General features: G+C 31.0%; 5 protein-coding genes across 12 annotated transcripts; 2 read left to right on the top strand and 3 right to left on the bottom strand.

The window, feature by feature from the left end:
* Nucleotides 1-536: 536 nt before the first annotated feature.
* On the bottom strand, nucleotides 537-2,938 carry LOC105672717 (tubulin delta chain-like). Of its 3 annotated transcripts, XM_067351445.1 has the most exons (3): nucleotides 2,801-2,938; nucleotides 1,250-2,729; nucleotides 537-749 (listed from the first exon to the last, which is right to left on the bottom strand). In XM_067351445.1, the coding sequence occupies exon 2, from the start codon at nucleotides 2,612-2,614 to the stop codon at nucleotides 1,271-1,273; it is 1,344 nt and encodes a 447-aa protein (XP_067207546.1). In that variant the 5' UTR covers nucleotides 2,615-2,729; nucleotides 2,801-2,938; the 3' UTR covers nucleotides 537-749; nucleotides 1,250-1,270. The 3 variants fall into 3 exon arrangements, with proteins under 3 accessions (XP_067207546.1, XP_012223268.1, XP_067207549.1); XM_012367845.2 differs by lacking the exon at nucleotides 2,801-2,938 and having other exon boundaries at nucleotides 1,250-2,751; XM_067351448.1 differs by lacking the exon at nucleotides 537-749 and having other exon boundaries at nucleotides 1,204-2,729.
* LOC105672844 (putative inositol monophosphatase 3) lies at nucleotides 1,500-5,550 on the top strand. 2 transcript variants are annotated; one of them, XM_067351573.1, is made up of 6 exons: nucleotides 1,500-1,639; nucleotides 3,297-3,627; nucleotides 3,698-3,946; nucleotides 4,617-4,995; nucleotides 5,069-5,177; nucleotides 5,392-5,550. In XM_067351573.1, the coding sequence occupies exons 2-6, from the start codon at nucleotides 3,399-3,401 to the stop codon at nucleotides 5,428-5,430; spliced, it is 1,005 nt and encodes a 334-aa protein (XP_067207674.1). In that variant the 5' UTR covers nucleotides 1,500-1,639; nucleotides 3,297-3,398; the 3' UTR covers nucleotides 5,431-5,550. The 2 variants fall into 2 exon arrangements, with proteins under 2 accessions (XP_067207674.1, XP_012223455.1); XM_012368032.2 differs by lacking the exon at nucleotides 1,500-1,639 and adding an exon at nucleotides 2,980-3,214.
* Nucleotides 5,551-5,698: 148 nt separating this feature from the next.
* LOC105672834 (cell growth-regulating nucleolar protein) lies at nucleotides 5,699-7,206 on the bottom strand. Its single transcript, XM_012368020.2, has 3 exons — nucleotides 6,877-7,206; nucleotides 6,401-6,783; nucleotides 5,699-6,304 (listed from the first exon to the last, which is right to left on the bottom strand). Exons 1-3 carry the CDS (start codon nucleotides 6,999-7,001, stop codon nucleotides 5,769-5,771), a joined length of 1,044 nt encoding a protein of 347 aa, XP_012223443.1. The 5' UTR covers nucleotides 7,002-7,206; the 3' UTR covers nucleotides 5,699-5,768.
* A 155-nt stretch (nucleotides 7,207-7,361) lies between these two features.
* Ubc4 (ubiquitin conjugating enzyme 4) lies at nucleotides 7,362-12,051 on the bottom strand. Its single transcript, XM_012368303.2, has 5 exons — nucleotides 11,740-12,051; nucleotides 10,302-10,454; nucleotides 9,843-9,925; nucleotides 9,404-9,567; nucleotides 7,362-9,312 (listed from the first exon to the last, which is right to left on the bottom strand). The coding sequence occupies exons 1-5, from the start codon at nucleotides 11,800-11,802 to the stop codon at nucleotides 9,173-9,175; spliced, it is 603 nt and encodes a 200-aa protein (XP_012223726.1). The 5' UTR covers nucleotides 11,803-12,051; the 3' UTR covers nucleotides 7,362-9,172.
* Prps (phosphoribosyl pyrophosphate synthetase) lies at nucleotides 11,107-19,293 on the top strand. Of its 5 annotated transcripts, none has more exons than XM_067351523.1 (8): nucleotides 11,107-11,261; nucleotides 12,751-12,958; nucleotides 13,628-13,811; nucleotides 15,267-15,329; nucleotides 16,750-16,773; nucleotides 17,977-18,200; nucleotides 18,270-18,603; nucleotides 18,714-19,293. In XM_067351523.1, the coding sequence occupies exons 1-8, from the start codon at nucleotides 11,195-11,197 to the stop codon at nucleotides 18,804-18,806; spliced, it is 1,197 nt and encodes a 398-aa protein (XP_067207624.1). In that variant the 5' UTR covers nucleotides 11,107-11,194; the 3' UTR covers nucleotides 18,807-19,293. The 5 variants fall into 5 exon arrangements, with proteins under 5 accessions (XP_067207624.1, XP_067207628.1, XP_012223676.1 ...); XM_067351530.1 differs by lacking the exon at nucleotides 11,107-11,261 and adding an exon at nucleotides 12,231-12,377; XM_067351527.1 differs by lacking the exon at nucleotides 15,267-15,329 and having other exon boundaries at nucleotides 11,108-11,261.
* The last annotated feature ends 241 nt before the right edge of the window (nucleotides 19,294-19,534 follow it).

The following is a 19,534-nucleotide window of genomic DNA, read 5'->3' as shown; positions in this document are numbered from 1 at the left end:
AAACTACGTGACCGACACCTGGCTTATACCAAAATATAAACGTAAAAATACGTGAGCGGTTGCGAAAATGTTAATGTTAAATTTATTTACATGTAAAAAAAGGTAAACAATTCAAAGAATTTTGCTAAAATACATACATAATTTCTCTCTATTCACCCAAAAATAACCAGAGTACATTTCAGAATATGCGAGATTGTGTATATTCTGGAATCAGCTCATTCGCCGAGATTCCCTCGTTCGATTATTCCTTGGATTGTTTCCCAGTTGGCGCGGGAGGAGAGCAGCAGTTCCTAGAAACATTTCCTTCTTTTCCAAGAAGAGGGGTGATTGGGCTTTTGATTTTACGTCTATCACTGAGAGACGCGCGCACATTACGCAGAGAAAGAGAGAGAAGGCATTTCGTTTCTTTAATATACACATACAGATGTATGGATTTCTGTCCCAGCAGGGATGCAGTTGCGCAAGTTCTGAAAACACGTCATAACTGAGAAATCAGATACACACTACGTCGATGTAATTTGTCTCATCTCGCTTTTCTCCGCGGTAAGCATCATCCGTTCATTCCTTCGTTCGTTCTATGATTACCCCCTCCGTTTCTTACCCTCTTTTTTCTCCTTCCTTCTCTTACATGAAAGCCTGTTTCATGTGTCTGTAGCCGCAGCTTGGTCGATTCCCAAGTGACGTCACGATTCGCCCATCCCTCTTCATCTTGTAATAATACGGTGATATACAAGGTTTCGCGTAAGCGCCTACGCAATACCCGGAAAAAGCAAGAAAAACGTGGAGAGAATGGATTCAAAAATAACCTTCCATCTGACAAATAGAGGGATATAAATCCAAATATTTATTTTCAAGAAAGAATTGTGAAGACGCAGAATTTTTGCGCACTTTTAAAATAAATTAAATAATTTTTATTTTGAATTAAATAAATTAATTTAAAATTATGAATCAATATTAATAAATGTAAAATTTTTATATAGTATTTTTATTTAAAAAGAATTTTTACTTCAAAAAATCCGTATTATTTATGTAAAACCACAGATTTTTTTGTAATTAAGTATTGTCTCTGTGCTGTACCGTGCTCAAATAATATGAATTTTAAAGCTGTATTTTATTTTGTAACTAAAAAATAGCTCGTTTTTTAAAATATAATTATACAAATATTTCAAATTGATTTTGGATTTATTCCCTTCATCTTCAAGATTGAAATACATAAGATTTATATTTTTAAGCAAAAATTCTTACTTACAAAAATGATATATAAGAAAACTTAGTTTCCATTATCGTTCTTCAAGCTTTTATATTCCTGCACTACATTCTCAACTTTTGCAAAAGCACGCAGGAAATCATCTTCCTCCAGACCAAACTGTTTATACTGATGCAAAAAAGCTGCACATTTATAAGAATTCCATGCTTTGTCTGCGTAAACATCCAATGGTTTATGTATCTCCGAATTGTTAGTGACTAATGCCAAGAACTTATCTCGATTCAGAAACCTGCGTTCCTGATGCATATGAGTGAATGAATCCAGTGTAATCCACTCTGGATATAGATGTCTTTCTTGCAAATCTTCCAATGCTACAACATCATTCTCCATAGATCTGCCACGTGTTACAAGAACATTGGACACACAAGGACTGTATGTATGAGACACTGTTGTTTTGCTTAATATAGGATTTGGTACTTTTAATTGGATGTTTGTTAATTCCATTTGTGACTTTGATATACGAAGAGTCTGTTTCAAATGACGTATATACACATTCCATTTGTATGTAGATTCATATTGTAAGGATGTTTCAGAAGCATGAGGAGTACTTTTGACTGTTACAAATCTAAAATTTGGATGTGCAGCTACTTTGGATACTAAAAAATTCACATCATGTCTTGCATTATTGATAGGTTGAAAAGCAGCAAGCAGATTCTCAGAGATGATGCTATTCATGTCACATAACATGATGTTAGGATTCTTCAATAAATTGGTGCATATAGCATGCATCTGCTCGTTTTCAAATAACACAGAGAGATCTGCTCTGTCAGAAAACTTAGCTAATGTCAATATAGTATTGTAGTTCTGAGTACAAACTTCTCCAAAGGTGAATGGTAACACCATTGTAGCAACAATAGGCTTGGTTTTATACTCCTCACGCAGAAGTTCAACCATGTGGCTGCCAATACCGGATCCTGTACCCCCGGCCGAACTGAGAAGCAAGAAAAATCCTTGGAATCGATCCAATTTCTCAATCTCTCGTCGCGTAACATCCAATATAATATTTGACAATCGTTGACCATTTATTTTGTAGCCATACGCCCAATTGTTGGCAGAACCACCGCCAGACTGGCAAATAACGTTACTTGTTCGGTACATCCAAGATGCATTCGTATTCTTACATATCTTGTTGACGACTTTCTCTTCGGTGTCGACGAGAATCGCCCTTGCCAAATGCTGACCGCCTTTCGTGATTCCGTCGAACCATTTCTCGATTGTGTTTTCCGTGTACTCGTAATTGGCAGAATAAGAAACGCCAGTATTTGGACTTTTCAGATCAGCACATACCTTCGAGAATAAATCGTATCCCAATTGATTTCCGCATTGCCCAAACTGTATCGTGAGCATTTTCGTCCTTTTTTTGTATTTTGAATGATCTTATGTCATTGATACAGAAACTTTCTTACGTTTCGTTAAATATATCTCAGATGTACTATAAAACAGCTTTAGGTTTAGAATATACCTGCAATAATTACAATATGTTATTTATCGAAAAAAAATATTCAAGTTACATTTGAATGCAAAGCAAGTAACCTTGAAATTTCCAGCGCGCCATTGTTTCCCGCCAGAATTGCATATGTCGATTTAACTGCATCCTGCACTTTAAAATAAAATATATATTTATTCATACTTTGAGAGGCAAAAAAAAACAAAACAACGTATGAAGAATATAACTTAAACGAGAATTAGATTTGTTTATATCTTAAACATTTTCTATATCATTTACGGTTAAATTAATATATACAGGCATAAACCCGTTCTTTGTAGTTGCACTTTTGTAGCTGTAGCTGTACTGTTTCTTGACTAGTGAAACTAACCTAAATAAAAAGTTCACTTAATCCCATTTAATTACCATGTTGAAACAAAACTTTATCATCAAGCTTAATACCCAACATAAATCTGTCTACAACTCACATTTATACAGAGACTGTTCGCACAATATCAGCAGTATGTTGTTTCATGTTTAAACTTTATATGGTAAATGAGGTTAACAAGAACCTGCATTGTTAATTGTATTATTTGTCAACAGGATTTCTATATTTGCACTAAAAAATTGAGCGCAACAGTAAAAATTACAACGTGATAGATAGATTTTGCTGACTTACCATTAATTGCAAATCACTAATTTGCAATGTACAATAGGATAAGCGTACGTCTGCAGAAGATACTCTTGTGCGTATTCGTAGTGATCTTCATCATCGTTTATTTATGTACAAATCAGCGTGCGAATGACAAGGATGTATCCTTAAAACAGCTTCTCGCCGCCGCGATAAGAGCGGCGGAAATTGGCGGATTTCAAGTGGTGACAGTACATGATCAGATTAAATTTAAAATTGAAAGTAAAGGTCAAACGAAGGAAGGTAGGTACATTAATATTTAATGTGTATTAACTATTAAATAATAAAATGTTTTTCTTCTGTGTGCTTAAAGGAGTGGATGACCCAGTAACCGCAGCTGATTACAGATCCCATTGTGCAATGTATGGTTCTTTAGTCCAGGCATTTCCAGGAATTACTGTGATATCTGAGGAAGCATCGCAAGATTGCGACAAGATAGTAGTAGAAGACATTAAGAAATCTATTAAAAGTATTGATGGTTATGACATAAATGATGACATTGTAAACATTTATGATGTTACAATTTGGATAGATCCTCTTGACGCTACTAAAGAATTCACAGGTAATAATATATTTTGATAATAACCCAGTATTTTAATGAAAGTAAATTATAAATAAATTTGCAGGTAATTTGTAGCAAAAATTATTTTTAAGGTGGCTGATGCTGTCTACTTTTATGCATATTTATGTTACAATCAACATTTTAAATTCTATAGGAAGAATTTTTAAAAAATGAGAAAAATATATTTTTTATAAGTGCAATTTGGAAGCAATTAATATTTTTACATTTGTTTATGATTAAATATTAAAAACGCACTGGTTTTTAGGATAAAATAATAAAAATAAATTTTGACACATGATATACAGATAATTACTTCAGTTCTGTGAAGATCATGAAGATCATGTTAATCTCAGATATATATATAAAGCACAAAATTGTGTGTAAAGCTTATTCTTTAAATAATTTAATATGTAAGCATAAGAATTTGATACAAAATTCTAAATTTCTTCATAAATATATATAAAGTTTATACAAGATATTTCAAACTTGCTAAATGTTCTTTTTTCAGTCATTAGAAAGTTTTTGCTAAGCAAACATAGGCTTGAACTTCAATAATGAAATTTTGTAGCTGAAAGGATATTTAAAGATTCTTGGACACTATTTTTTAGTTTGAAAAAATGTTTTAGAAATTTTAACAATTTTTACATGCTATCTTATGTTTAATTTTTAGAGAATTTATTACAATATGTATCCACTATGGTGTGTGTAGCTGTGAAAGGACAACCAATTATTGGTGTTATATATAAACCATTTGAGACAAGACAAAATCATAGTTTATATTGGGCGTGGGCTAATCATGGTACATCAAAAAATTTGAAAAATTTGCCCAAAATGAAGGATAGTGAAACGCCTATTCTGATTGTATCTCTTTCACATGCTGGAGAAATCACAAATGCATCTAAAGTTGCATTCGGCAATAACGTTGAAATTATTTCTGCTGGTGGTGCAGGATATAAATTCTTAGAGGTAGCTGTTGGTAATACGACAGCATACGCTCATGCAACTGCTATCAAGAAATGGGATATTTGTGCAGGAACAGCAATTCTTAGGTATTTAAGTATTTTGATTATTATTACATATTTCTCTGGTCTTATTATTTAACTACTCCTTACTTTTTAATAGAGCTTTAGGGGGAACAGTAGCACAGTTGTATGATCGACAAACAATCCATTTTGGAGCTGACAGTTCTAAAGTACTTACAAAGGGTCTTTTGGCGACTATGAGTGATTCTGTAAGTGATTATGTCGTATTCCGAAAAAATATTTAAATAAATTTTTATAATTTTTATCAATTAGTAATATAATATACGAAGCAAGACATGATATTTTTAATATATTAAATATATATTAAATAATTAATATAATTAATATATTAATATCCAATATATTAATGTCTATCTGTAAAAAGGACAAATTTTAATTAAAGGATGTCTTTAAATGTTTTAGGTCGAGCAATTAATATCAAGATATGCTAATACACAATAACATCACATATCTTCCAGTAGATTTTGTCATCGTTAACTATTTATTATAAGAAGTGTATTTCTTGTAGCTGTGTAACTACCGTATAGATTTTTTATACAATAAATTATAAGTTATACAATAGCCATTCATAGCGTTGTAGATTAAAAATTTGTTTTATATTTTGTATACCTAATCACAATCTAGAGAAAATCAGAGTAAGTGAATTGCATAACTGATTGATTGGTTTATTGCAATGAGTCATATGTAACTAAATGTTAAATAACTAACATTTAAATGTTTTATCTGGTTTATTCTATATAAAAGTAATACATAGATGGACAGGTTTGATAATTTCACTATTAAGATAATTTCACCTTATCTTCTAAGATGCATAATGCAAATGTTTTTTTCAGTTTTTTCAATGCTTTGTTAAACTTTGCAATAGCTTTCTCGTGCTCTTCATCAGTCAGCTTAGATATGTCACTCAAATTACAAATGTGATTTGTATATTTTTTAATAATCTTGCTCTGTAATTTTTTTAAAGATACTTCACCTTTATTTTGTACAATGGTTAAAATAATATTTTTCCAATCAAACACAGCACTTTCACTGTCATTTGCATTTACTTCTAAACTGGATGTTTTTGAAATCTTGGCAACAGGTTCATTTTCCTCTGTTATTTGAACATTCTTTGATTTCAATGATCGTTTTTTAGATTTTGTTCGCTTTTCACATGTATCATTGCCATTAATTTCATGGGCTTCATTATTTCCATTTTGACACTCCGCAGAATTATTTTCTTTATATATATTCTCGTTATTTTGATTCTCAATAATGTTCTCCGTGTCCAGTAAATTATTGGAATCCATGTTTTGATTTGATGTTCTGTCATTCGCTGAAAAACAGAGATAATAAAAATATACAATTTATATTATACATTACAGTTAATTTCTTTGCTCAATAAACTTAAACAAGATAATTAAAAACGTACCATTATTTTCTTCCCGAGTCTGTACGGTCTGCACATCTCTCTCCCTTGAAACAGACTGTTGATTTTGTTTATGTGCATTCTCCATTTTATTCCAAACATTTTCCAAAACATTCGTATTTACACGATTACCCATTGCATTACGTATAAAATTGAGGAATTTAGGTTTCTTTCTTGGTATGTTTTCATATTTTGATAAGGAGTTGAGAAAATTTCTTTCTGCATTGGATAAATCTGTTGGTCCATTTAGCAAATTGTTAACAACGCCAATCCATTCTTGCTGTTTGCGTTCACCTTTATTTGCGCTCGGTTTTGGAACGTAATCTTTTCCGCTGTATCGCTCAGCTTCAGTTATGCATTTAGTATGTGCAACATATTCCTCTCCTCTTAAAATATAATTAAAAATATTAAAAACATGTATAATTATGTGCAGTTTTTAATATTTAACAATATTTATTATTTAATATTTAGATTCTTACCGAAAATCCTTTAAGCAATCTACACAAGTGAGGAAAGGTGTATTTCGGCATTTAAATTGATAATGTTTATCCACTTTGGGTTTTTGCAACGTATCACCACAATGGCTACAAGTAAAGACAACCATATTGTGATCGTTTATGTAACTAAATCGTAAAATTGATATCAATAATCGTCAATATGATCACGAATATGTCGTTAATTGATGAAACACTAATTTAACCTACAAACCATGTGTTTTAAATCGGCTCCATAAATATAAGTATGAACCATAGAAAAAAAACATGAAAGATGGTAAGTCAAGCAAATATTTCGACATGCGAGCAGCAAACTTGATTGGCTAGGCCATTTTGAAATTACTTAAAGGCAAATTTAAATTACTCTTTTCCATCTGGTTACCAAAGACCTCTTCTATAAAATTTCTCTGCTTATTTATTTTTTTCCATGGATGTATAAAACGATGCAAAGGACCAGTAACTAGAAAAGATAAAAAAAGAAGTATTTATTTTTTTTCATGAACTTATTATATTGTAACATGTAAGAAGATGTAGGTTCACCCATGAACAAATTCGTATGTAAAATTGTATCTTGAGTTAAATAGTACAAAAAAGAAGTAAATAAAAAATATTTCATAATTAACTCGGTTATAACTTCTAAATACAATACGTGTGAAAATTAATGCAGCAAGTAGAAACTGTAATTAAATTTCCATCTTTTCATAGAACGCATACAATTTAACATTTCATTGTACAAAAAACTATGCATTTCTGCACCATACATATTATTATACAAATAAGCTAATTAAATGTTTATTTTTACCCTAATTGCCCTCTTGATTTCTTCATGACGTTACAAATTAGTTACAATAGAATCACCTAATTTTTTTAAAATGTAAAGATCGAAAACAATAATTTTATTTACTTTGATCATTTTCAATCACATTTCTTAAAAGTTTTATAATATAGAATTTAATTGACGCTGCTAAATAAATGCCATTTACATTGAGTCTGGAATGTACACCGCATAATATACAAATGCAAAAAGAATTATATAAAGAATATGTATGTACAAGGATACATATCCATATAGTAACAATTTCATTATTTCATACAAATCAACATTGGAAATATATAAATGTAAAATATCAATACGCAATTAAATTCATAAATTTTTTTACATGCTATATGCTATTTCAATACAATTGAATTTGCTTAAATTAGATTTTTCTATCTCAAGTTTATCGAAAAAACAGTGTGATACAAAGTTTTTTGCACACACATATCATTTTAATAGTGCTTTATCATAAATCAGTGATGAACAAATTCAATAAATATTTAGCATCCTTGCATATTTCAAAGCTAATATAAAGAACATAATACCATTTAATTAAAAATATCAATTTTATTTCTAGTATTTTAATAATTTTAAGTAGTGTGATGTCTTTTTCTCTTTTTCTTATGAAAGATAAATTTAACAATATATGTAAAATTGTAATGTGTATTATTTTTATATACATATATCCAAATATATGGATTTTTGTTATATATATTCTGCATTAAGATTGTAAATGTAAATATGCAATTTATCAGTAAAATTTGTGCATCACTGACATAAAGCATAGATATTGTAAATTATAGAAATGGCAATTAAAACATCTAACTACACAATTAAAATGATTGAAATATGTTCAGCGTCATGAATCTGATATCAGATTGTACCAAAAACCCTCTGTGTGATGTGCGTGTGTGTGTGTTGCTAATATAATTTTAAAATTTGTAATATAATATAGGATTTCAAAAGCTGAGAAAACCATAAAAATTTTAGTATGCAATACTAACAGATATAACATGGTTTTTTTATATCAAATTTATTACATATTGAACAATTACGCATAGAAAGAAAGCACGCAACTAAAAATACGTTAACTTGAATTTTACATCGTATTAACATTAAAGAAATTTTGCTGTTTAAACAATAATTTCAATAAATGATTATAAAACAATACATTGTTCACAAAATGTTTGAAATTTATCTAATTGATGAATACTAGTGGATTTTTTATTAATTATTTCTCTCTCATTCCTATGTTACAAATTAAATAAATGACTATTGGTAGATATTGTGTGTGAATAACTTTTCTGATAACTTCTTTATCATTCAGATATTGTCATTTAAAGTGAAATTTTAATTTTAAAATTATTAATGATATCAATATCCGAGCATGATATTATTACAAGGAAATTTTTAGTGACAAAATGAGTGATACTTGGATGTGACAGATTAGCTATATAGTTATCACTAACTGAAGAGGCAGTGCTCAGTGGCGCGTTCCAAGTCCCAATTATATGAAGACAAAGCAACTCTTGCATTATGTTCCTCGATTCCCATATCTGTTAATCTTCTTATCTTGTCATCTAAATCAGGCATTTTTGCCGGTCCTAAAATCAATATATAATTATATGTATATATACATACACACACTTAAAATTATACATCCAAACACATATACACAAAAATTAAATCACATACCTCCAGCATATACAAATGTCCAATGTGTGGCAGTTTGACGAAACATTTCGGGATGGTCTTTATATTGCTTAGCAACTACAGCATCTTGAGGATCATCCGGCTCCGCTGCAGACAATAACGCTTGTAACGACAGCAGTACCGTACGCAAAGTCATTGCAGCAGCCCTTTGATACAAAAATTAAGAGTAAGATAAATGCTAATTTGTAATTTGCAGACTATAGTTTTTAATATTATGTAACTTATGCAATAAAGTTATAATAATAAATTGGAATATATGCAGAAAATATATAAATGTAATAGTTTTCACCAAACATAAAGCATGATAAAAATTGAACAAATATAACTTATAAAACTATTTACTATGTTTTGTAACAATTTTACTGTAAATTAAACTTTTTAATAAATTATTTTCAAATACAAATATATTGAAAATACATACCATTGATCTTTTAAAATATCCAAACAAATGGCACCAGTGACGGAAGATATATTAGGATGCCATATTTTTGTTATGAAACGTACCTGCAAAATAAAAGTGTTATTATTTACACAATGTAAAATATCTTTCAACAATCTATTTTCAAAAAGATAAAAAAATGCTTTGTCTATTATAATAGCAAGAGAATAAAATAAAAACTAAAATTTATTAGCAATACATTAATGGTTCATATTTATATTTCTCATTTATATATAAACTTGAAGCAATAAATATATAATATTCATATATTACAATTAAATAAATTAAATTACAATATAAAATTAAAATATAAATAAATTAAGCTCTGCATGTTGCAATTAAATATTATTAATATTGAATGTAATTAATATTCTCAAAAGTAATGAAAATAAGCGTTACAAATGTTCTTTAAAGATATATGTTTTTAAAATATCAACTTACTTTAGGAGGATTGAATGGATATGTCTCTGGAACTTTAATTTCAAGCACAAAATTACCCCCTTCATATGGTGTGTCTGGTGGACCAGCAATCTCACCCTTTAATTCGGTAAAACTATCGTTGACCAATTCAACTTTAATCGCACATTTTGCTATCTAGTAGAAACATCAAATAAAAAAAAATATTAGAGAATCAAGTAGCTATAAATATTTATTAGTTTTACTATATATAATTTGTGCTTATAATTTATGTTACGTACAAAAAAAACCAATATCAATAGGTTTATGGTAAAGATAATAAATATTAATTGATTATGAATATAAGATTGAATTAAATAAATAGAAAAAAATATTTTATAAAATTTTATTTTATACACACATTTAAAATATAAGGATACATTATAGAGAATACAATGATTGTTTTAAAAGCTACAATTAAAAAATTTCGCAAAAAAGTAATTTTAAAAATAATTTATATGTATTTATACAAAAATTAATATAAAATTATCTTTCTCAACTAAACTGGTGAAAAACAATTGATGGTTAAGAATGTAATGTTTGGGATACTTGTTTTCCAATCAATCCTGTTTGTCAGTTAAAGAATATGGCAGTTGCCTAATCATAGATAAAAGCATATAAAGCTGAAGCAGATACATTGCGACATCATGCTTTTATAAAATTCATATGTGGTATTACGTCATTCATAATACTTTCAAAATAAACATGTAATCAACATAACCTATGACATTCAAGCATGATAAGAAAACTCTTGACTGCTGTTAGCGATAATCTCCAAAATTGTCATGGCATTGACATTTGTAGTGTCTTGACATAATTCAGCTGCCTAGATGCATGTGGTAACATTCTATCACAAGGGACGTTAATGTGAATACAGAATGAGCAATCTAAAAAAGTGTAAAGCTACTCAAAGATCTCAATGCAGTCGAGATCCCAGACATCGCAGTAAGTAAACATTTAATATCTATGTTCATACAGTTTAATTAGAATCGTCACATATAGAATAAAAAGATGTTAATTATTACATCGCATATTCATGCATGTCAACATCCACAAATATGTGGTATTTTGTTATTTGCTGACGTAAAATTTGCTATACAAAACAGTTTTGAGCAACAGGAATACAATGAGAGCTATTGGAGATGAGAAACAATAAAAATTTTGCGATTGACGTTGCAAAATGAATGAAAAAACCCAGATGACAGTCGATCGACAAGACGATACACAATACAAACGATCGGACTTTATTGCAAATATGTCAATAGCTGATGCGAATTGCATTTTTTGTCAGGCCGCGTGCGTGATTCTCATTGCGAAGATTGCGTAATCCATGTCCCCGCTTTCATTCGCCGTGGGTTATCGAGAGAAATGGATCTCGCATCTTCCCGGGGGTGCTATCAACCGCGACTTTTCGCACACTCACCTCCTCGCTCTTTATAACCTCTTTAAATTCTCGTTTGATTCGCTGCGCCGCGATGTTCGCCATGGCTTCCGAATCGTTAGGATGGTTAGCACATTGTCATTGTCGCTCGGATGAATGAAAATTTAAGGACCACGCGTGCTCGCACGTCGGCGTCGCGTTTCAGGCGTCTTTCACGCGATGTATACCTGCGAATTTCGCCCGTCACCCTGTCCTTCGGCGAGTACTGCGCGCGGTCTCCCCTAACCCGTGGCCGTATTCAGAAACTCACGCCGTCGCGTGTATACACATGCGATTTATCATACGATCGGCGCCACCGGCACCACATTTCTGCGGACAAAACTTGACTATCAGCCCATTCTCGCGCCCGCTCCTTTTGAATTTTGTCTAGGTTCACGTCGCGTTACGCGACGGCGCCTCACGACTTTCCGAACTACATACACATGACTGCATATGAGGTGATCTAGCATCGTTTTCTGGCGGGATGAGAGTGGCACGTGTGTTTCAGTCGAGATATTTAGATTATGGTCGCGTTATTGTCGTAAGGCAAAGGTACTGAGCACAAGGGTTGGAAGCACTCGTCACGAAGTTGAAGATAGAAGCATTTTTGCGCATCGATCCGGCGAGCAACGAGCCAACAAGTAAAAACAAAAGATTCGATGGGTAGACATTGGTAGAGAGAGACAGAGATAGAGGGAGAGAGAGCAAATCACAAGACGCAAATCGCTGTATTGATTGCGACGACGCGCCCTTCGCGAGAGACAGCGAAGCGCGCCCGGCCAACGCGGCCGATGTCGCAATCGGTGATTTACGCAACGGTATAAGCTGGATTGCACTCAGTCGGAGATTATTTTCCTCGCAAGCGCGAAAAGCTAAAAGGGGGCCGCTCGCGATAAGAAGCATCGTTTACGCGCTAATTCCTCACGCGCGTAGGCGGAGCGTAATCCAGCGACGTCACGTCCGGTCTATGCGCGATCACCGATTGGCCGACCGTTCCGGTGGTTTCTGTTGTAGTGATGCCCGTGTCGCAGCCAGTGCGTGCCAAGAGTTTGTTACGCGCAAACTTAGAAAATTCTCGCGTGCGAGTCTTGCAGAGCAGGATGCCGAACATCAAGGTCTTCAGCGGCACCTCGCATCCGGATTTGGCCCAGCGGATCGTGGATCGGCTCGGCATCGACATTGGCAAGGTTGTCACGAAGAAATTCAGCAACCTCGAGACATGGTAATGGTCGCCGCGGGTACCCCGCTGCGAACCACGTTATTGTTAATTGCATGAGACCCAAGCGTAACCGTGACCACGTGTCATTGCGCACGAGTTGCGTATTTTCCATTCGGCGTTCCTCCTTGCGCCAATGCCGTCGTCTTTCACGCGTATTCTAACTAATGTTCAGATATTTCGTCTGTTTTTGCAACACCCCTTTCGAATGCTCCAAACAACCCTATCCTTTCGAAGTCGATTGCGTCCGTTAAACCGCGTCTTTCAACTTGGTGGCCGTGTGCTATAAAAATCGATCCATGCTGCAACATGCTATAATATGAATATACACGCGAAATCGCACGTATGTGTGATATTAGAATTTTCGAAACTCGTAATATGTTATTTATCGCAAAGACCACGTGTATGATGAATTGAAATATGTAAATACCACGTGTAATTAATAAACGAAAAAAATCTTTATCAATGTCCGTATGGAAAATGCGAAGTATAATACATATTATTCAAATATCAATTCGAATTTTACACTTGCTAAAAATAATTTTAATATTTTTAATACTAACTCCTTTTAGTTTAAGAATTTTAAGTTAAAATTTTATTTGGTATATTTTTCACTACATATAATTAGATTCGATTGTTGTAAGATCGCTAAAAATAACAAAATTTAATATTTAGCGTGGAGATAGGAGAATCTGTTCGTGGAGAAGATGTGTATATCGTGCAAAGTGGAAGCGGTGAAGTAAATGACAATCTAATGGAGCTCCTGATCATGATCAATGCTTGCAAAATTGCCTCAGCATCTCGAGTGACAGCAGTTATTCCTTGTTTTCCTTATGCAAGACAGGACAAAAAGGACAAGGTAAGACAGAAAATAATAAATTAATGATTACTTGTTTAGATAGGTGTGCACTTAAATAGTTTTTTAACAAAATAAATATCTCAATAATATTCACACTAATAAATAACACTATTTTAATGATAGTGCTATATAAGTTAATTTTTTTTTGTTTTATATTGTGTCTTAGGCATATAAGAATATTTTATTTAAAGTAATTTAATAATTTATATAATATAGTATGTTATTGAAATAGCTATGCAACATTTTGGATAGAATATTAACTTTTTTTGTGAATATTTTTTAATGTAAATGCTTATCTCTTTTAAAAATTATCAACATATAATGAGCTGTTTATAAGTTTATATAATGAACTTTGCAAAACAAAATAATAAATAAGAAACTTACACATTATATGTATATCTATATGCTTCTCTATGCATTTGTGATAGAAAATTTGGCTATAAAAAATATCTTTGGAAAATGATCTTATTTAAAATATTTTTAAAAAAGATTATATCTTTATTACAAATATTTTGATAAAATGGTTTTATTCAATATTCAGCAATATACAATATATAGAAACACATACACATACAGAAACAATATTTCTTTTATTTATATATATATATATATATATATATATATATATATATATCTATATACACATACACACATAAGATATTCTATCCATGCATATTTCTGAAATGCTTAATACACTTTAGTAATATTGAACATATGTCTTATACAACTTACATAATCATTGCAGAATGTATATTCATATATACACACATATATATATATATATATATGTGTATGTGTGTATTACTATACATGTACATATAACTGTATATATACTCTACATGCTGCAGTGATTCCTGCGACATCAATCCTGCAATTAAACAAATTACATACTAATGTGCTCAATTAATTTATCATTAACATAATCACAATCCACTGAATAAATTAATATTAATATTTCTATTTACATAAGACAGATTAGCAATACAGTTTTACAAAAAACTAACGTTTAAACTTATAATTTTTCTGACAGGACTTAGGTATGTCTCATCTATATGCAAGTAGTTAATATACATATGTATATTCAGATATATAGTATAATCCGCAAAATTTTGAATTGTAATGATTTATAAGAAATAGCTCAGAGAAAGTGTACACTTTAAACATTTATATAATTAGATAATTCTTTTCATTGATATCTCTTTGCTTAACTATAAATTTATAGCAATTCTTTGGTGAAAAATATTTTATCATTACTTTTCGAATGATACAACGCGTTTATATCATATTACATAATGCAAATGTGCAAGCTTGTCTTTGTAAAATGTGTTTCCAGTTTCTGATTCTTTTTAATATTACCTTGAAATCCAAGTTTTTTGGTAATAAAGCGCAAGAAACAGGAGAAAACAGTTTGTCTTGAAGAAGAAGCTATATTTCTTTCATGTACTATCTTCACAGGGCGGTGATGGTGGAGACTCTAAAAATCAGATTGTCATGAAGTCGAACGAGTGGAAATTCAGGGTAACTTGCGGCGGTTCTTTTTCTGTTTTATTTTATATTCTCTCATAGCTTTGCAACAGACCAGTGGAGAAATATCATTTCAGGAACGCAAAACTTGATCTCTCATCGCCATATAAAATATGCTTGTAATCTACCGGCTTTATGTTACTGGGCTGCATTTAATAGTACACACATTTGTATATTGCAGGAGTTTCACCATTCGTTGATTATTGCAACTTTGTATTCTCTTCAAGATATCTGTATCTTTTTTCATTTAAGAATATCAAATGATTGTATATTATATAGATAGTTTTTATACAAATATGTGAAATCTCTATAAATAATTCTAATTCTATTACTTAAAAAATTTAACAAAATATATAAGAAATTTACTTTTCTGAATTTTTTATTCTGAAGCAAATGGTGAAACTAATATAGTTTCTAAACATGCATACAGGCATATATATATATATATATATATATATATATATATATATATATATATATATATATATATATGTCTGTATATATAATATAATATAATTAATAAAATTTGCAAGCAATGCATGAATAATAAGTGAAAATTCTAATAATATTTCGTACATTGCAGAGGTCATATCAAAATCTTAGTAATAAATGAATTACATCATTTATATAACCATATAAATAGTTTATAAATTAGGCATGAGTTGGACATCAACATGTTTAAATCAGATTTGCGTCATATTACAATTTTGTTTTTAAATAAACACGTATTGCTTTTAGTATTATCAACATATAGATATTACTTTGAAACACAGACGAAATAGATGATTGCAATATTGTATACATAGAGTTATAATTTTTAACGGTTTATCACGTTTAAGCACTTTGCAACGATGCAATCATGAGATGTTTGTATTGAAATAAATAGCAAACATTTTAGTTTTCTGAGCACTGTAAATGCATATAGTCCAAGCATGTTGTTCAATAATGATATAGGGTTATCAGAAGCTAGATAACCCAAATGGAACTTATGCTAGATGTCTTTGAGGGGGGTCTCTTGCGCATTTTATTTATCTTACGATGACAACAGACGTAGTTTATAACTAATCTCTGAAATACTTTTTATTTGATTAACTTTAGACGTTAAACATGTTGCAAATAAGATTTCTCTTATATTTTCTGCTATTATTTATTTTAAGTAAAAATTTATTTGCATGCGTGGTATTTTCTATTTATTTATTTACGACAAAAGTGGACATTTACAAATATTAATTGAGGGTATTGCATGAAAATGATATATAAGATAAAATTGAAAATTCTACAACTCTAAAGCAGTGATTGCTCATATTTCTAGATTATATTGTAAAAATGAAGAGAGAGATACAAAAAATATTATTTGTTCAAAAAAATTTTCAATCATATTTTTTCAAGTTTCTGAATAGTTGGGTATTTTCAGGATATTCCGCCCGACCTGTCTACAGTGAGTATAATAGCAACGAGATTGTCGAGTGCAGCGTTTGCAATGATAACTCGATGAATTATACGATTTTTAATATTATTTTTGAATTCAGACAAGAATTTTCTTTGTAGGACTAACCAAACTTATATCGTTGCTATACAGCACAGTGGTATCCCCATGAATGAATGAATCATTTGATCAAAGCATATTGATATTCCGAATGAGAGGGCAAAATATTAATATAATAGCAGTACATTGTTAGTCATTAGTATAGTGGGGTACGCACATATATGTTTCATTGGGTACTAATTATTGAAGCTTAAATCAGTGTTATTGTCCAAGTGCACTAATCAAGTATTGCCTATCCTATTAATGCTTAAATAGTATAGGAATGTCAATGTGTTATCTTGGTAATAACTTGCCTTGTCGATTAAGCGATTGTGGGAAGATATCTTGAAACAGTTATTAATAGCTTCTTGTGAACCTTATACTTATTACAAATATTGGTTTACTAAAAATATATTCATTGTTTACACAATGCATTTCTCTAGAGAACAATGTACTAATATCGATGCTCTTTAATTCACAGCTCTAAATTCTCTTTTATATAATTTAGTACAGACATATTTGTTTGATAAAATTTATTTCTACACTTGTGATATGTACTTGTAAAATATCTGTTACATAAATATCTGAATGTTTGCCCTCTTGTTCATGTCACATCATCCTTTGCTATATGAGGGCAAGGGACCGAGATGCATTGTGTTTCGTTTTGCGTTCATAATTTTAGATATTTTGCTTCACTTACAATAATTGTTGAGAGTCTAACTGGGGTGCATTTGCAACGTTGTTCCCTGTCAAATTTTATGAATACATATTTCCTGAAAAGTAGTATCTTAGTACATAGCCATTGTATTCATATTTTGTCCCCTCTGTAAAAGATTTCTTTCAGCAATTTATTTCCAAAATATTTAGTAAACCATCTTGGATTTTCCAAAATGTCCATATAGGTAGTCGAAATAACAAAATTAATAATGTATCTTTGAAATTTATATTTAGTTTAAAAGGTAAACAGATTCTGTAATTCTCTTGTAATATTTCCGGTATGCTTTTGAGAAATTTTAATAGCAATTTCTTTAAATTGCAGGATATTTCCAGTTGCAAATGGACTTGAAGACTCGTCCAAATCTTCTCGAAACTTATCTATTCAAATGTATTTTACAGAGCCGTGCGCCCATTTCTGCAAAACTAGTGGCGAATATGCTTTCCGTCGCGGGTGCTGATCACATAATCACAATGGACCTGCATGCTAGTCAAATACAAGGATTCTTCGATATCCCGGTAGACAATTTATTTGCTGAACCAGCTGTTTTGAAGTGGATCAAAGAGAATATCGTTGAGTGGCGAAATAGTATCATTGTCTCTCCTGATGCGGGTGGTGCTAAAAGGTAAATAATTTAAAGAAAAGAAAATTCATTTTTATTAAAATAATATATCAAACATTTTTCGTTTTACAGAGTCACATCTATCGCAGATCGATTAAATGTTGAATTCGCGCTTATCCATAAAGAGAGGAAGAAGGCAAACGAAGTCGCTAGTATGGTGTTAGTCGGAGACGTCAAAGACAGAGTTGCGATCCTCGTTGACGATATGGCTGATACCTGTGGTACTATCTGTCACGCAGCGGAGAAACTTTTGGAAGCTGGTGCCACCAAAGTTTATGCAATACTTACACATGGCATATTCAGTGGTCCTGCAATTAGTAGGATTAACAATGCTTGCTTTGAGGCTGTAGTAGTGACCAATACTATTCCTCAAGATGGTCACATGAAGGATTGCCCAAAGATTCAGGTAACTGTTTCATAAACTAAAGAAATTCTCATACTAAATTCTTTTATCATTATGATAATCGTAACTGTAATATAATAGAAATGAATTCAATAAACTTTTATCTCTTTCAGTGTATTGACGTCTCGATGATGTTTGCCGAAGCCGTTAGACGGACTCATAACGGTGAATCTGTATCGTACCTGTTTTCAAATGTACCGTATTAGACAAAAAATCTTCCGTATCTACCTTTTCTCAAACTGCGCAAGAAAAATCATTTGTTTATTATTATTGTTAGTTAAAGATAACTTCGTCTACCTGCTAGTCAGGTAGGTATATCTGTGTCCTAATTCCAAATTGAGATTACTTGATCTATTTTTTCACGAACATCTAACAAATGTGACATAGATCAATATGGAATCATAATGAATTTTTAGGATAGAATAGATATATATTTTTTCTTTAAAACTTAGTAATCCAAGCATTATCCGAATTTAAAAAAAACCAGGAACAATGCATAATGCTTTTAGAATTTTGTTGTGATTGAATTTATAGCTTCAGCTCTATAAAACAAATGACATCGCATCCTTTTTATCTACTTAGATTTAAAAAATAAGAGAAAGATCGGATCTCTGTTATGTGACGAGATCACTAGTTATTTAATGGATCGAAATTTTTGTAAACTATGAATAAAATGTCACCAATGCACATAAATCACATGAAATGTAATTTACCAACAAGGAGATAGAAATCGCATATTTAAACAAGTTTTAAACTTGCAATATCTAAAATTTTTCGTATATTAGTACAAAAAATCACATAAATAAATTTTCATAATTATACTGAATAAGTATTATGATTGTGTATATAATGGAAAAATAGCTTTTTAATGCGATTATAATAATTTACTATGCTAGCGATATTAAAATGAAAATAGGCTGCTAGAGCTAAATGC

This window comes from Linepithema humile, chromosome 1, assembly GCF_040581485.1.
Source record: "Linepithema humile isolate Giens D197 chromosome 1, Lhum_UNIL_v1.0, whole genome shotgun sequence".
In the NCBI taxonomy this organism is placed as follows: domain Eukaryota; kingdom Metazoa; phylum Arthropoda; class Insecta; order Hymenoptera; family Formicidae; genus Linepithema; species Linepithema humile.
The sequence above is the reverse complement of the archived record's forward strand: the minus strand, read 5'-3'. Positions and strand labels throughout refer to the sequence as shown.

What these genes read in the sequence shown, in the direction of transcription:
- LOC105672717 (XM_067351445.1), bottom strand. Translation starts at nt 2,614, where the DNA reads ATGCTCACGATACAGTTTGGGCAATGCGGAAATCAATTGGGATACGAT.
- LOC105672844 (XM_067351573.1), top strand. Translation starts at nt 3,399, where the DNA reads ATGTACAATAGGATAAGCGTACGTCTGCAGAAGATACTCTTGTGCGTA. An exon ending in GCAGGAACAGCAATTCTTAG is followed by an intron (nt 4,996 to 5,068) that starts GTATTTAAGTAT and finishes ACTTTTTAATAG; the next exon opens with AGCTTTAGGGGGAACAGTAG. An exon ending in TGGCGACTATGAGTGATTCT is followed by an intron (nt 5,178 to 5,391) that starts GTAAGTGATTAT and finishes TAAATGTTTTAG; the next exon opens with GTCGAGCAATTAATATCAAG.
- LOC105672834 (XM_012368020.2), bottom strand. Translation starts at nt 7,001, where the DNA reads ATGGTTGTCTTTACTTGTAGCCATTGTGGTGATACGTTGCAAAAACCC. An exon ending in GATTGCTTAAAGGATTTTCG is followed by an intron (nt 6,784 to 6,876) that starts GTAAGAATCTAA and finishes TTATATTTTAAG; the next exon opens with AGGAGAGGAATATGTTGCAC. An exon ending in GACTCGGGAAGAAAATAATG is followed by an intron (nt 6,305 to 6,400) that starts GTACGTTTTTAA and finishes TCTGTTTTTCAG; the next exon opens with CGAATGACAGAACATCAAAT.
- Prps (XM_067351523.1), top strand. Translation starts at nt 11,195, where the DNA reads ATGAGCAATCTAAAAAAGTGTAAAGCTACTCAAAGATCTCAATGCAGT. An exon ending in TTCAGCAACCTCGAGACATG is followed by an intron (nt 12,959 to 13,627) that starts GTAATGGTCGCC and finishes TTTAATATTTAG; the next exon opens with CGTGGAGATAGGAGAATCTG. An exon ending in AGGATTGCCCAAAGATTCAG is followed by an intron (nt 18,604 to 18,713) that starts GTAACTGTTTCA and finishes TATCTCTTTCAG; the next exon opens with TGTATTGACGTCTCGATGAT.
- Ubc4 (XM_012368303.2), bottom strand. Translation starts at nt 11,802, where the DNA reads ATGGCGAACATCGCGGCGCAGCGAATCAAACGAGAATTTAAAGAGGTT. An exon ending in ATCCATTCAATCCTCCTAAA is followed by an intron (nt 9,926 to 10,301) that starts GTAAGTTGATAT and finishes TTTATTTTGCAG; the next exon opens with GTACGTTTCATAACAAAAAT. An exon ending in GATATTTTAAAAGATCAATG is followed by an intron (nt 9,568 to 9,842) that starts GTATGTATTTTC and finishes TTTGTATCAAAG; the next exon opens with GGCTGCTGCAATGACTTTGC.